The following is a 13286-nucleotide window of genomic DNA, read 5'->3' on the forward strand; positions in this document are numbered from 1 at the left end:
AGGATGGTTGTCGGGTAATTGTCAGTCAGCCGTTTGGTTCACAGCGGGCTTGTGAACAATAGGCGCTAGATTTCTCAATAGATAACTTCCAGGAGCCCAGCGCCAGAGCATGATGTCCCTCAGCAAACCTTTTGGTGGCAAGGCAGTGTGAGTTTGCCCACATCCTGCATTCATGATAAACAGTTCGCTGTTTGATCATACAGCCTCCAGCGGAATGCTGAGTTGGTCACGTCCCGCAGGCCTTTGGCTCCCTGCAGGGTAACTCTGTCTTAGGGTAACTCTTAGGCTCCACCTTAGGGTAACTCTGTCTTAGGCTCTTAAACTCTTAGGGTAACTCTTAGGCTCTGTCTTAGGGTAACTGTCTTAGGCTCTGTCTTAGGGTAACTGCCCTATCTTAGGGTAACTCAATTCTTCATCACAGCTGCAGGTCACCTACTTGCAGAGGAAGAGTCTGCTTTAGTCACCTGCCACGTGGACAAGCTTGGGTGCATCCTAAGGATGTCGGTTCAGAGGGAGAAGGTGGCTGGGTGTCATGTGTTTAGTCCCTTTTCCAGCTTCACCAGACAGGCAGGTCACTGCTGCCACAGGGAGAGGGGCTGAGGGGCAAAGGGCACCTCTGTGGTCACTCTTGCCTGGAGACACAAGGCCCTCCTGAAGGACCCCTCAACACTTAGGAGCATTAGTACAGTGGGATTAAGGGCTTTTTTTTTTTTCTTCAAATTGGACAGAGGGATAGACTGCTGAGGAATACATGTGGATTCTTTCCTTCTGTGACACTCTGAAAGAATTGTGACTGGGGCATGGGGTGCCACCTTCAGAGGCAGGAGTGTTTAGGAAATGCCACAGTGGCACATGACCTGCGTGGGCTCCAGCAGCAGTAGCAACCTGCAGGGTAGATAGGGCAGCTGAGAACACAAGAGCAGAAGGGCGGTGACTCTATCATCTCAGAGGGTTCTGTTCAAACAACATTTTCTAGTATACAATGAAAAGAGACCTGGTGCCAGGCATGGTGGCTCATGCCTCTAATCCCAGCACTTTGGGAGGCCGAGGCAGGTGGATTACCTGAGGTTGGGAGTTTGAGCGAGACCAGCCTGGCCAACGTGGCGAAACCTCATCTCTACTAAAACTACAAAAATTAGCCAGGATTAGGCATGCGCCTGTAATCCTCAGCTCCTTGGGAGACTGAGGCAGGATAATTGATTGAACCCAGGAGGTGGAAGCTGCAGTGAACCGAGATGGTGCCACTACACTCCATCCTGGGTGACACAGTGAGACTCTCAAAAAAAAAAAAAAAAAAAAAAAGAGGGCTGCTAGTACTCATCTCATAGGGCTGTTAGGAGGAGTAAGTGAAATCAGACATACAAAGCATTTAGTTCAGCTCAACCAACGCTCATTCTCACCTTGTCCCCACTGCATAGCCCCTAACCCCAAATATCCCAACATAGCTCATAACAATAAGATTCTTGTTTCCCCAACATGTTTAATTTTAAGAATAGAGATAATGGTCAACTCTTGAGAAGAACCAAATGCTGGTGCCATCTTGGAAGTGCTACATCACCTCCTCCTCTTACTTCCTTGAACAGCAATATTTCTGGATTTCTTCTGCAAGCCCCAGGCAGTGCAGGATGCGTTTCTTTTCAGCAGCCAGTTCCTTCTCAGAGAACTGGCCCAAGAGTTTCTGGACAAATATATTTTGATCTTTCAGAAATATGTTCTTATTCACTCCTACATTTGGCACATTCTCCAAGGACCCAGACTTGAAATGGAAGCTTAAATATCTGTTTCGTTTTAGACCAGGTCCTTTTTCTTCAATCCATGACAGTGGACTGCAAAGACAAAAGACAAAAGAATCATGTTAGAGATTACACAAGAGCACAAGTGGGTGCTTGCTGGCACCAGACCGCCTGGTAACATGTCCTTATCAGGCACCCATCCTCCTTGCAGCCACCAGCCTCCCAGAGGCTGTGGGTGACTGTGTCAACCTCATAGCCAAACAGTCTTTAATTTAATTTTGCCATCAGGCAGGGGAATTCATTCAGTGACTTTTTTTTTTCTGGGATGGAGCCTTGCTCTGTCACCCAGGCTGGAGTGCAGTGGTGCAATCTCGACCCACTGCAACCTCTGCCTTCTGGGTTCAAGCAATTTTCCTGCCTCAGCCTCCCAAGTAGCTGGGATTACAGGCACCTGCCACCATGCCTGGCTACTTTTTTTAAAAATATTTTTAGTAGAAATGGGGTTTTGCCATGTCAGCCAGGCTAGTCTTGAATTCCTGACCTCAAGAGACCCACCTGCCTTGGCCTCCCAAACTGCTGGGATTACAGGCGTGAGCCACTGCACCTGGCCTCCCATGACTAGTTTTAAAAGCTCATAGTACAGTCTAGCAAATGTTCTGGGAGATGGCAACAAAGATTAACTTTTATTTTGGCACTGAATAAAAATAAACTTGAGGTATTCTACATAGTCTGCCTAAGAAAATTTCTCATGTCTTTTTTTTTTTTTTTTTTTTTGAGATGTTTGCTCTTGTTGCCCAGGCTGGAGTGCAGTGGTGCAATCTCGGCTCACTGCAACCTCTGCCTCCAGGTTCAAACGATTCTCCTGCCTCAGGCTCCCCAGTACCTGGGATTACAGGCACCTGCCACCACGCCTGGCTAATTTTTGTATTTTTAGTAGAGACAAGGTTTCACCATGTTGGCCAAGCTGGTCTTGAACTCTTGACTTCAGGTGATCCAACTGCCTTAGCCTCCCAAAGTGCTGGGATTACAGGCGTGAGCCACTGTGCCCGGCCTCTCATGTCCTTTTAAATAATATGGAATCTTGGGATTTGAGGGAATGCAGAATGTCAAGATCTTTCTTGTACCTCAATTTCCTCACTAGTAAAAATAAGTAATGGTAATAAGTATACAGCTTTACCTATCTTGCTGTGACATTGTGAGATAAAAGTGCAGTTTGTGGCCAGGCGTGGAGGCTGATGTGGGTGGATCGCTTGAGCCCAGGAATTTGAGACCGGCCTAGACAATATAGCAAAAACCCATCTTGCCCAAAAATACGAAAATCAGCCAGTCTCATAACCCGGTCTCAAAATAAATAAATAAATAAATAGATAAAAAAAAATTAAAAATGCAATTTGGGACACGGAAAGTACTATGATTTTAAGAAGTTACTATTATATTATATTAACTGCTGTCTGTCCCAATCCCTCATCTGATGCTTGCCTCTCCTGTGCAAAAATGAGAGTCAGGGCTGGGTGCAGTGGCTCATGTGCGTAATCTCAGCATTTTGAGAGGCCAAGGTGAGCAGACCACTTGAGGTCAGGAGTTCAAGACCATCCTGACCAACATGGTGAAACCTTGTCTCTACTAACAATACAAAAATGAGCCGGGCGTGGTGGCAGGCGCCTATAATCCCAGCTACTCGGGAGGCTGAGGCAGGACAATCACTTGAACCCGGGAGATGGAGGTTGCAGTGAGCTGAGATCACGCCACCGCACTCCAGCCTGGGTGACAGCGCGAGACTTTGTCTCATAAAAAAAAAAAAAAGAGAGACAGAGAGTCAGCCTCTGCCTCCCCAACATCTTGCTTCCTCATTGACTTCTACTCAACTTCAAGACCAAACAAGGCACCGCCTCCCATCAGAACCATGAGCTGACCTAGTCCAGGTTCCCCTTCCCTGTGCTCCTACAGCATCCTACAGTATCTTTACCTCTAATTACAGGGTGCTACAACTGTCTGTGTATAGGTCTGACCACGGCTGCAATCCTAACACTCACATGGCCACACCAGAGCCCGGGCCACCACTGTTGGTCACTCCATAGGGAGCACTGCCAAGTTCCATGTGCTTTGCTTTCATCTGCCAGGCCTCTCTGCCTTTTCCTAGCGAAGAAGAAACTCTTCAAAATGGACTAGATCAGGCTTCATTCAGGAACTCAAATTCTTTTTTCTTTTTAAAATACCCAATGTCTGCTTCTTTTACTACCAGGAGACCCACCTCTCTGCAAAGGCATCTAGAAACACTCTAAAATCCTTACTGTTCTAAATAATTTACAGAGCCCAGGTGCTTTGGGAGGAAAATTATGAATGTGCTTTTGTTAAAAAATACTTGGTATGAGAAATAAGTCAGAATGTTTTGGGAACAGTGTGACAGGGTGACGGGATGCTAAAGCTGAAACACAGACCCTCACACTCTGGCTGCACTGAGGGGTGAATGTGTGGCCCTGCGGGGAACATGTACAGTGTTAATGGCAGGGTCTAGGGAGTAGGTGGATGGGTGTTTACTGAAAAATTCTTTCAACTTCACAATATGCCCGAAAACTTTCATAAGAAAACACAGGAAAAAAATCAGGTCACAGAGTTAACATAATTTCTTTTTCTTTTCTTTTTTTTTCAAGAAGGAGTCTCGCTCTGTTGCCCAGGCTGAAATGCAGTGGCCTGATCTCAGCTCACTGCAACCTCTGCCTCCCAGGTTCAAGCAATTCTCCTGCCTCAGCCTGCCAAGGAGCTGGGACTGCAGGCATGCACCGCCACACCAGCTAATTTTTGCATTTTTAGTAGAGACGGGGTTTCACCATGTTAGCCAGGCTGGTCTCAAACTCCTGACCTCAGGTGATCCACCACCCTTGGCCTCCCCAAGTGCTGGGATTACAGGCCTGAGCCACCACGCCCAGCCAAGGTAATGTAATTTCCACTACTAATCTGCTATGAATGACTTGCATGACTTAGGCAACCTGCTGGCATTCTGTAAGCCTCTGTCTACTGACTGGCAGATGGGATTATGTTTGTCTTCTTTACCTCACAGGGCTGCTGAGAGGATGAGATGAGGCAACACAAGTGCAATCTCAGCACTCCATCTGCAGAAGCAGACAGCCCTTCTGGAGCTGGGAGTTAGGGTCTAGCCCCTCGGGGCTCCCTTTGGATCATACCTGCAAATGTACTAGGATGTCCTTAAATTTCCTCCTCCTCATGGCTTCTCATGACTTACCTTTTCTTCTCTGTCTCCAGACACACTGTCATTTTCATATACTGATCTTCCTTTCGCTCTTCCAAAGTGGCAGACACAAGAGAAAGCTCCCCAAAGAGGGAGACCAGCCAGGTCAGGCGAGAGATGCCGCTGAATGCAGGGAAGCCAAACCGCTCTTCTTCCAACGGGCCAGCTGTGGGAAATCACAAATGCTGTGGGAACTGGGAAGCAGGAATGCCAAGTGGAGAGCAGGACCGGGAGGTGGGGGTGGTGGGGGTGTGAAAAGATGTGGCCGAGTGATCAGTACAATGGGACCTTGCCTTACGTGGTAGGCAGGCAACGTGATTAATGATACTGATGAAAACTCAGGTGGCTGAACTTCAACTCTATCATAAAAGCATCTCTGTCTTTTCCTGTTTATTAAATTCAGTTTTAGTAAAACATTCTACTGGAAACAGCAGTCAATCCAGCCAAACAGGATAATAAAAAAGTTTCAGGCTTCTAATATATACATCTATGTACACATATGTAGATATACATACACACACACACACCACACACACACAACACATACCTACATATACATATATATATATCCTCTTTAGTGATTTAAAGTAGTCTGGTAAAAGTAGAAGAATCAAAGTATTTTAGCCCTGCAAGCCTGTATTCTTATAACTACCTGATGTGTAAGTGGCAATAAGGTATGAAGGTATTATAATAGCTATGGAGAAAATGGTAATACCTTTGAGCTATTTCAATATCAAGAAAATTGATACAATGTTAAATGTTTTCTTAGTCTTCCTAATCTTGTGAACAAAAAAGTACACTCAAAAGAGTATTGGGGCCAGGCGCGGTGGCTCACGCCTGTAGTCCCAGCACTTTGGGAGGCCAAGGTGGGTGGATCACTTGAGTTCGAGACTAGCCTGGCCAACATGGCAAAACCCCGTCTCTAGTAAAAAAAAATACAAAAATTACCCGGGCATAGTGATGGGCGCCTGTAACCCCAGCTACTTGGGAGGCTGAGGCAGGAGAATCACTATAGCCCAGGAGGCAGAGGTTGCAGTAAGCCTAAAAAGGCCATGTATAGTAGCTCATGCCTATAATACCAGCACTTCGGGAGGCCAAGGCTGGCAGATTGCTTGCACCCAGGAGTTCAAGACCAGCCTAGGCAACATAGCAAGACTCTGTCTCTACAAAAAAACACACAAAATTAGGCGGGTGTCGTGGTGCACACCTGCAGCCCCAGCTACTCAGGAAGCTAAGGTGGGAGGATCATCTGGGCCTGAGGAGTTCGAGGTTACAGTGAGCCATAATTGTACCACTGCATTCCAGCCTGGGTGACAGAGTGATACCCTATTTCAAAAAATATATATATATAAACATAAAAAAGAGTATTGGTGTGAGAAATCCATTTGGTCAAGATACTGCTCCCGTCTGCCTCCAGCCAAAATCTTAAACATAACCTAAGTTTAAAAGACTTCATATCTGTTACATTACATTATAAACAAAACATTTCTTATGACCTTGATATTCACTTAAAACAATGACTAATAACAATGAGTATATTCTTAAAAAGTAATAAGTTATATATAAAACCAAACAAAAATTAGAATTTTCATAGACAATATGGTTTGAAATCACTGGGGCCTAAGTATCAAACTTACAAAACAAAAAGACTTCCCCAGGGCTGGTTACTGTCTGCTCTAGTTCTTTTTTGTTTGTTTGTTTGTTTTTGAGACAGAGTCTCGTTGTCACCTAGGCTGTGCAGTGGTGCGATCTCGGCTCACTACAACCTCTGCCTCCTGGGTTAAAGCGATTTTCTTGCCTCAGCCTTTCAAGTAGCTGAGATTACAGGTGCGTGCCACCATGCCCGACTAATTTTTGTATTTTCTTTTTTAGTAGAGACGGTGTTTCACCATGTTGGCCAGACTGGTCTCAAACTCCTGACCTCAGGTGATCCACCAGCCTCAGCTTCCCCAAGTGCTGGAATTACAGGCGTGAGCCACTATGCCCAGCCTAGTTCTTTGGACAGAATACTAAGCAGCCACCCACAACAGTTCCAGCCACTTAGAGAGCTGAGCTCCAATCCAGCTCTGTCTCATGACCACTACGTTACCTCTGTGAAGCCACTCATGTCTCTGAACTTCAGTTTATCTGTATAATGGGGGTAGTGAATACCACTTTATAGGATTGTCATATGGATTAATGCACATCACATACTTAACACAGTTTCTTGTACAAATTAATGGTTTGTACTCTCATTATATTACCATTTTTAAGGATGAAGACAGATTTTGAAATGAGGTTCTACTATGTATCAGTGGCTTTACCATGCAAAAATGCCAGGCCATGTCAGGGTCTCCTTTCTGTAATGAAAGCCCTCAGGAATGGTGGCCCATGTGCCCAACGATATAGCCAGAGAAGGAGCCCATCCAAAAGTGGCCACAAGAGCAGGAGCTTCCTGCATGCCCATTTCCTATTGCTAACGGAGCTGCTCAAAGAGTGACCAACATCAAGTAAACAGCTACAAATACAGATCAGATACTGTGGTCAGCTGGGCACGGTGGCTCATGCCTGTAATCCCAGCACTTTGGAGGCCAAGACAGGCGGATCACTTGAGCCCAGGAGTTTGAGATGAGGCTGGGCAACATAGGGAGACACTGTTTACAAAAATTTTAAAATTAGCTGGGTATTGTGGCGCACATCTGTGTTTCCAGCTACTTGGAAGGCTGAGGTGGGAGGACTGCTTGAGCCTGGGAGGTTGAGGCTACAGTGAGCTATGATTGCACCACTGCACTCCAGCCTAGGCAACAGAGTAAGACCTGGGCAACAGAGTAAGAACAGAATAAGTAAATATTTATTATTTATTATAAATAAATAAATAAATAAATAAATAAATACTGTGGTCGCTGCCAATGTCCTTGTAACTTGCTAGAGGAGGAAGGGAGCTCTTCATATTATATTTGCTTTGCAAGGAAGTATAAAAATGTTCTCCTCTCCAAGCACCTCTCAGTCCTTTTAAAAGAGTTTTAATGTACAACTTCCTGTTGAAAAATAATCTCCAACTAGTTAATAGATTGGGACAGAGCACAAATATGCTTGAGATTTCTAATATACTCTTTACCCAAGGGCCACCAAGGAATTAAATCCCATCTGGGAAAATTAAGTGGCCCTGAGTCAGAGTCTTGAGCAGAAATGAATATAAGCTCCCGTCCCAGAGAGCCAGGAAAGAATCTGGCTGGTCTTTGGACTTCACATGTGACCTGTGATCCCACGTAGCACTGACCTGTGAAGAGGAGCGACCCTTTCAGCAGGTCTTTCCCCACCACTTCTTTTTTCAGGAAAGCGAATTCCTCCATCAAGAGTTCAACATGCTCCTCGTGCAAGACTTTTCCTGTAACGACAAAAATGGAATAAAAAGGGCAGTCGTCAGTTGTGTCTAGGTGTGCATCCCAGAGGGTACTCTGTCATCCCCTAACACAAGACATGAAGCACTCATAACTGCCCTGGGCACATGGCCAGGATGGCCTCCCTACCACTGTCACCCACCCCAGCTGAAGAGGCTGCTACTTCTAAGCTTACAACAGAAATGAATGAAATGAAGGCCAGGCATGGTGGCTCATGCCTGTAATCCCAGCGCTTTGGAAGGCCGAGGCTGGCAGATCACCTGAGGTCAGGAGTTCCAGACCAGCCTGGCCAACATGGTGAAACCCCACCTCTACTAAAAATACAAAAATTACCCAGGTGTGGTGGTGGGCACCTGTAAGCCCACCTTCTTGGGAGGCTGAGGCAGGAGAATCACTAGAACCTGGGAGGCAGAAATTGCAGTGGGCCAAGATTGCATCACTGCACTCCAGCCTGGGCGACAGAGTGAGACTCCGTTTCAAAAAGAAAAAGAAAAAAAGAGAAATGAATGAAACGAAAACCTGAGAAATGAAATGAAAATCTAAGAGAACAAGATGGTATCTACCTGTGTCCAAAGGCAAGATGAGATCAGGGATGCGTCTGTGGGCCAGGAGACAGTTAGCTACTGTTCTAGACAGGAGGAGGCAGTGCAGCATAAAAATCTAACAGAGTAAGAACGTGGCCAGGCTTGGTGGCTCATGCCTATAATCCCAGCACTTTGGGAGGCCAAGGCAAGTGGACTGCCTAAGCTCAGGAGTTTGAGACCAGCCTGGGCAACATGGCAAAACCTGGCCTCTACAAAAAATACAAAAAATTAGCTAGATGTGGTGGCATGCACCTGTGGTCCCAGCTACTTGGGAGGCTGAGCTGGGAAGATCACTTGAACCTGGGAGGTGGAGGTTGCAGTTAGCCAAGATCGTACCAGTGCACTCCAGCCCATCTCAAAAAATAAAAATAAAATAAAATAAAATAAATTTTGGATTATAAAAGAAAGCTGTTAACAATTTTTTTGCTATATAAAATTTTTTTCGCTCTATAAAAATTTTTTCATTTCTAGGCCAGAAGCTTCCTAAAACACCAGAACTATTTTGTGATTAAGTACAAAGTGTGGTTATGATCTACAGTTTCACTGAAACAGACAGAAATCTGGGTCAGTGGGAGATGCTCCTGGGACAGTTGCCTTTGTCTAACCCAGCATCACAGCAAATACTGCCAAATGCTCTGGGCTTGACCTGCACCTCAGGAGCAAGGAGGATGTCTGTCGCAGGAGTCTCCAGAAATGTCAGGTGTGTGGGAGGATGGGGTCCTTCCCACCCACTCCCTCAGACGTGAATGTGGCAAAAGGAACTTCTTGTGATAAGTAGAAGCTTTCTGGCACAAAATGGCTTTGCAACAACTAAATGGCACAAAATGCTTTGCAATAAGTACAAGCTTTTCTCCTCACAGGTAGTTTCGCCCACTGCCCCCCACCCCACCGTGAAACTCTGGGGAACATGTTGTATTTTCCCCAGCACTATGTAACAGTCTCTGTGTTTCCACATCCATGGTTATTAAAGAAACTATGTATTTTCCAGCTGTGTCTTTGGTTGTTTTCCTGTCGTTCACTCAATGCCTGATTGTGATAAACACACATGGTAACCACAGTACACACACACATCCGTATCCATATATTCCCAGGTCTGTTCACTGAAAGGGCTTGCAGAGATAGCCCAAAGCCATAAGCACAAGCAGTGTCCAAATCTTGCCATCAAAACGTTATTAGCCATTGGAGAACTGACTAATTCCAAGGCTGAGGCAGAGAAAGTACAAGATGAGCCTTAACCACTTTGTGCCAGAAAGCAAGAATTCAAAGAATAATGGAAACATAACAAAATGACAAGGGAGCTGGCAGGAAGAGGTTCCCCACTGAGCAAATTTGGAACAATGTGGACATCAATATGAATAATAAAAAGTAACAGCACTGAATAGAAAAACAAAGCTATGAGTTTCTACTGATATAAAATAATAAATGAATATCAGACAGTGTGATGAGAATGGATATTTAACTAGTTATAAACTACCTTCTCACAAAATAATCACTGATTACAAAGGGAAAAAAAGTAACTTTCAATGGAAAAGCCCGTCAGACACCACCTAATGAAGTGATATCATTAGTAATTAGATGAACTGATATTGGATGTTACCTGACAGAACACAATGTGAAAAACAGCATCGTTTCCTTTTTTTTTTTTTTTTTTTTTTTTTTGTGAGATGGGGAGTCTCGCTCTGTCACCCAGGCTGGAGTATAGTGGTGCGATCTCGTCTCACTGCAAACTGTGCCTCCCGGGTTCAAGAAATTCTCCTGCCTCAGCCTCCCGAGTAGCTGGAATTACAGGTGCCCACATCATGCCTGGCTAATTTTTTTGATATTTTCAGTAGAGACGGGGTTTCACAGTGTAGGCCAGGCTGGTTTTGAACTCCTGACCTCAAGTAATCTGCCCGCCTTGGCCTCCCAAAGTGCTAGGATTACAGATGTGAGCCACCATGCCTGGCCACTTGCATACTATTTCTGTGAAAGATGCATACCCCAAATCTAATCATGAAGAAACATCAGATATATTCAAATTTAGGGACATTTTACACAATAACTAACTGTAATATTCATAATTGTCAAGAAAAGATGGAGGAACTGTCCAGAATGAAGGACACTAAAAGTGACATGTCAATAAAAGATAATACATGATTTTGAACTCAGTCATTTTGCCATAAAGAATGTTATTGGGACAACTGGTGAAATTTGAATGAGGTTTGAGGATTAGATTGTTGTAATGTACCAATGCCAATTTCCAGATTTTGATGGTTGTATGCGGTTACATGCATACCTCAGAGATCCTGCAGGTTTCATTCCAGACCACCACAATAAAGTGAATATTGCAATAAAGGGAGTCACATGAATATTTTAGTTTCCCGGTTCATACACAAGTTATGTTTATACTATATTGTAGTTTAAGTATGTGATAACACTATGTTTAGGAAAACAACATACGTACCTTAATTTAAAAATACGTTATTGAGCTGGGCATGGTGGCCCATGCCTGTAATTCCAGCACTTTGGGAGGCTCAGGCAGGCGGATCACTTGAGGCCAGGAGTTCAAGACCAGCCTGGCCAACATGGCGAAACCCCATCTCTGCTAAAAATACAAAAATTAGCTGTGTGTGGTGGTGTGCACCTATAATCCCAGTTACTCAGGTGGCTGAGGCACAAGAATCACTTGAACCCAGGAGGCGGAGGTTTGCGCCACTGTGTTCAAGCCTAGGTAACAGGGCGAGAGTGTCTTAAAAAACCAAAAAACAAAAACAAACAAAAAATGCTACCATCTGATCCTCCATCTTTTTGCTGGAGGAAGGTCTTGCTTCCATGTTGATGGCTGCTGACTGATGCTGGTGGTTACTGACGGTGGCTGTGGATTTGATTTGCATTTCTATAAGGATTAGTGGTATTGAGCATCTTTTCATATGATTGTTTGCCGTCTGTATAACTTCTTCAGAAAAATGTCTATCCAAGTCCTTTGCCCATTTTAAAATCAGTTTATTTGGTTTGTTTGTTGTTGAGTTGTAGAGTTCTTTAGACATTCTGGATATTGATCTCTTATCAAAGATAAGATTTGCAGATATCTTCACCCATTACATAGACTGCTTTTTCACTCAGTTGATTGCTTCCTTTGAGGCACAGAAGGTTTTAAGTTTGATTAGTCCATTTGTCTGTTTTTTGCTTTTTTTGCCTGTGTTTTTGATGTCGTATGTAAGACATTATTGCCAAATCCAACATCTTGATGCTTTCCCATGTTTTCTTCTAACAATATTACACTTTTAGGTCTTAAATTTAGTTCTTTAATTCATTTGAGTGAATTTTTTATATGGTGTAAGGTAAGTGTCCAACTTCATTCTTTTGCATGTGGATATCCTGTTTTCCTGGGACCACTTTTTGAAGAGACTGAAACACTTGGTAGAATTCTCCAGTGAAGCCATCTGGTTTTAGGCTTTTCTTTATTGGGAGGTGTTTAATTACTGGTTCAATCTCCTTACTAGTTATAAATCTGTTCAGATTTTTGTTTCTTCATGATTCAGTCTTAGTAGGTTATATGCTACTAGGTATTTATCCCTTTCTAGATTATCCGATTGTTGGAATATAACAATTGTATAAGTGTTCATTGTAGTCTCTTATAATCCTTTTTATTTCAGCAGCATTGGTTGTAATGTCTCCTCTTTCACTTCTGACTTTAGTTTGAGTCTTTACTCTTTTTTTCTTTTCTTTTCTTTTCTTTTTTTTTTTTGTGAGACAGAGTCTCGCTCTGTTGCCCAGGATGGAGTACAGTGGTGCAATCTCGGCTCACCACAACCTCCCCTCAGCACAACCTCCACCTCCTGGGTTCAAGTGATTCTCCTGCCTCAGCCTCCCGAGTAGCTGGGACTATAGGCATGTGCCACCATGCCTGGCTAATTTTTGTATTTTTAGTAGAGATGGGGTTTCACTATTTTGGCCAGGCAGGTCTTGGACTTTTGACCTCGTGATCTGTCCTCCTTGGCCTCCCAAAGTGCTGGGATTACAGGCGTGAGCCACTGCACCCGGCCGACTCTTTTTTTTCTTAATCTGCTAAAATTCTGTCAATTTTATGGATTTTTTTCAAAAAAACTTGGTTTTGTTGATTTTTTCTATTGCTTTTCTACTCTCTATTTTATTTATGTTCTAATCTTTACTTGCTTTTTTCTGCTAATTTTCGATGGAGTTTGCTCTTCTTTTCCTAGTCCCTTGAAATGTAAAGTTAGGATGTCGATTTGAGATCTTTCTTCTTGTTTAATGTAAGCATTTACAACTACCCACTTCTCTCTTAGTACTGCTTTCATTACATCTTGTCAGTTTTGTATTGTTTTGCTTTGTTTGAGCAGAG

General features: G+C 43.9%; 1 protein-coding gene across 3 annotated transcripts in view; it reads right to left on the minus strand.

The window, feature by feature from the left end:
• Positions 1 to 1460: 1460 nt before the first annotated feature.
• The window catches only part of BLVRA (biliverdin reductase A), a 48926-nt gene continuing 37100 nt past the window's right edge, over positions 1461 to 13286 (minus strand). For all 3 annotated transcript variants that reach the window (XM_034963985.3, XM_055115876.2, XM_055115877.2), the window contains 3 exons: positions 8240 to 8347; positions 4975 to 5146; positions 1461 to 1826 (listed from right to left, as the gene is read on the minus strand). In XM_034963985.3, the coding sequence (XP_034819876.1) occupies positions 1568 to 1826; positions 4975 to 5146; positions 8240 to 8347 (539 nt within the window). In that variant the 3' untranslated portion in view covers positions 1461 to 1567. The remainder of the gene's footprint in view (positions 1827 to 4974; positions 5147 to 8239; positions 8348 to 13286) is intronic.

The sequence above is a fragment of the Pan paniscus genome, chromosome 6 (assembly GCF_029289425.2).
Source record: "Pan paniscus chromosome 6, NHGRI_mPanPan1-v2.0_pri, whole genome shotgun sequence".
Taxonomy (NCBI): domain Eukaryota; kingdom Metazoa; phylum Chordata; class Mammalia; order Primates; family Hominidae; genus Pan; species Pan paniscus.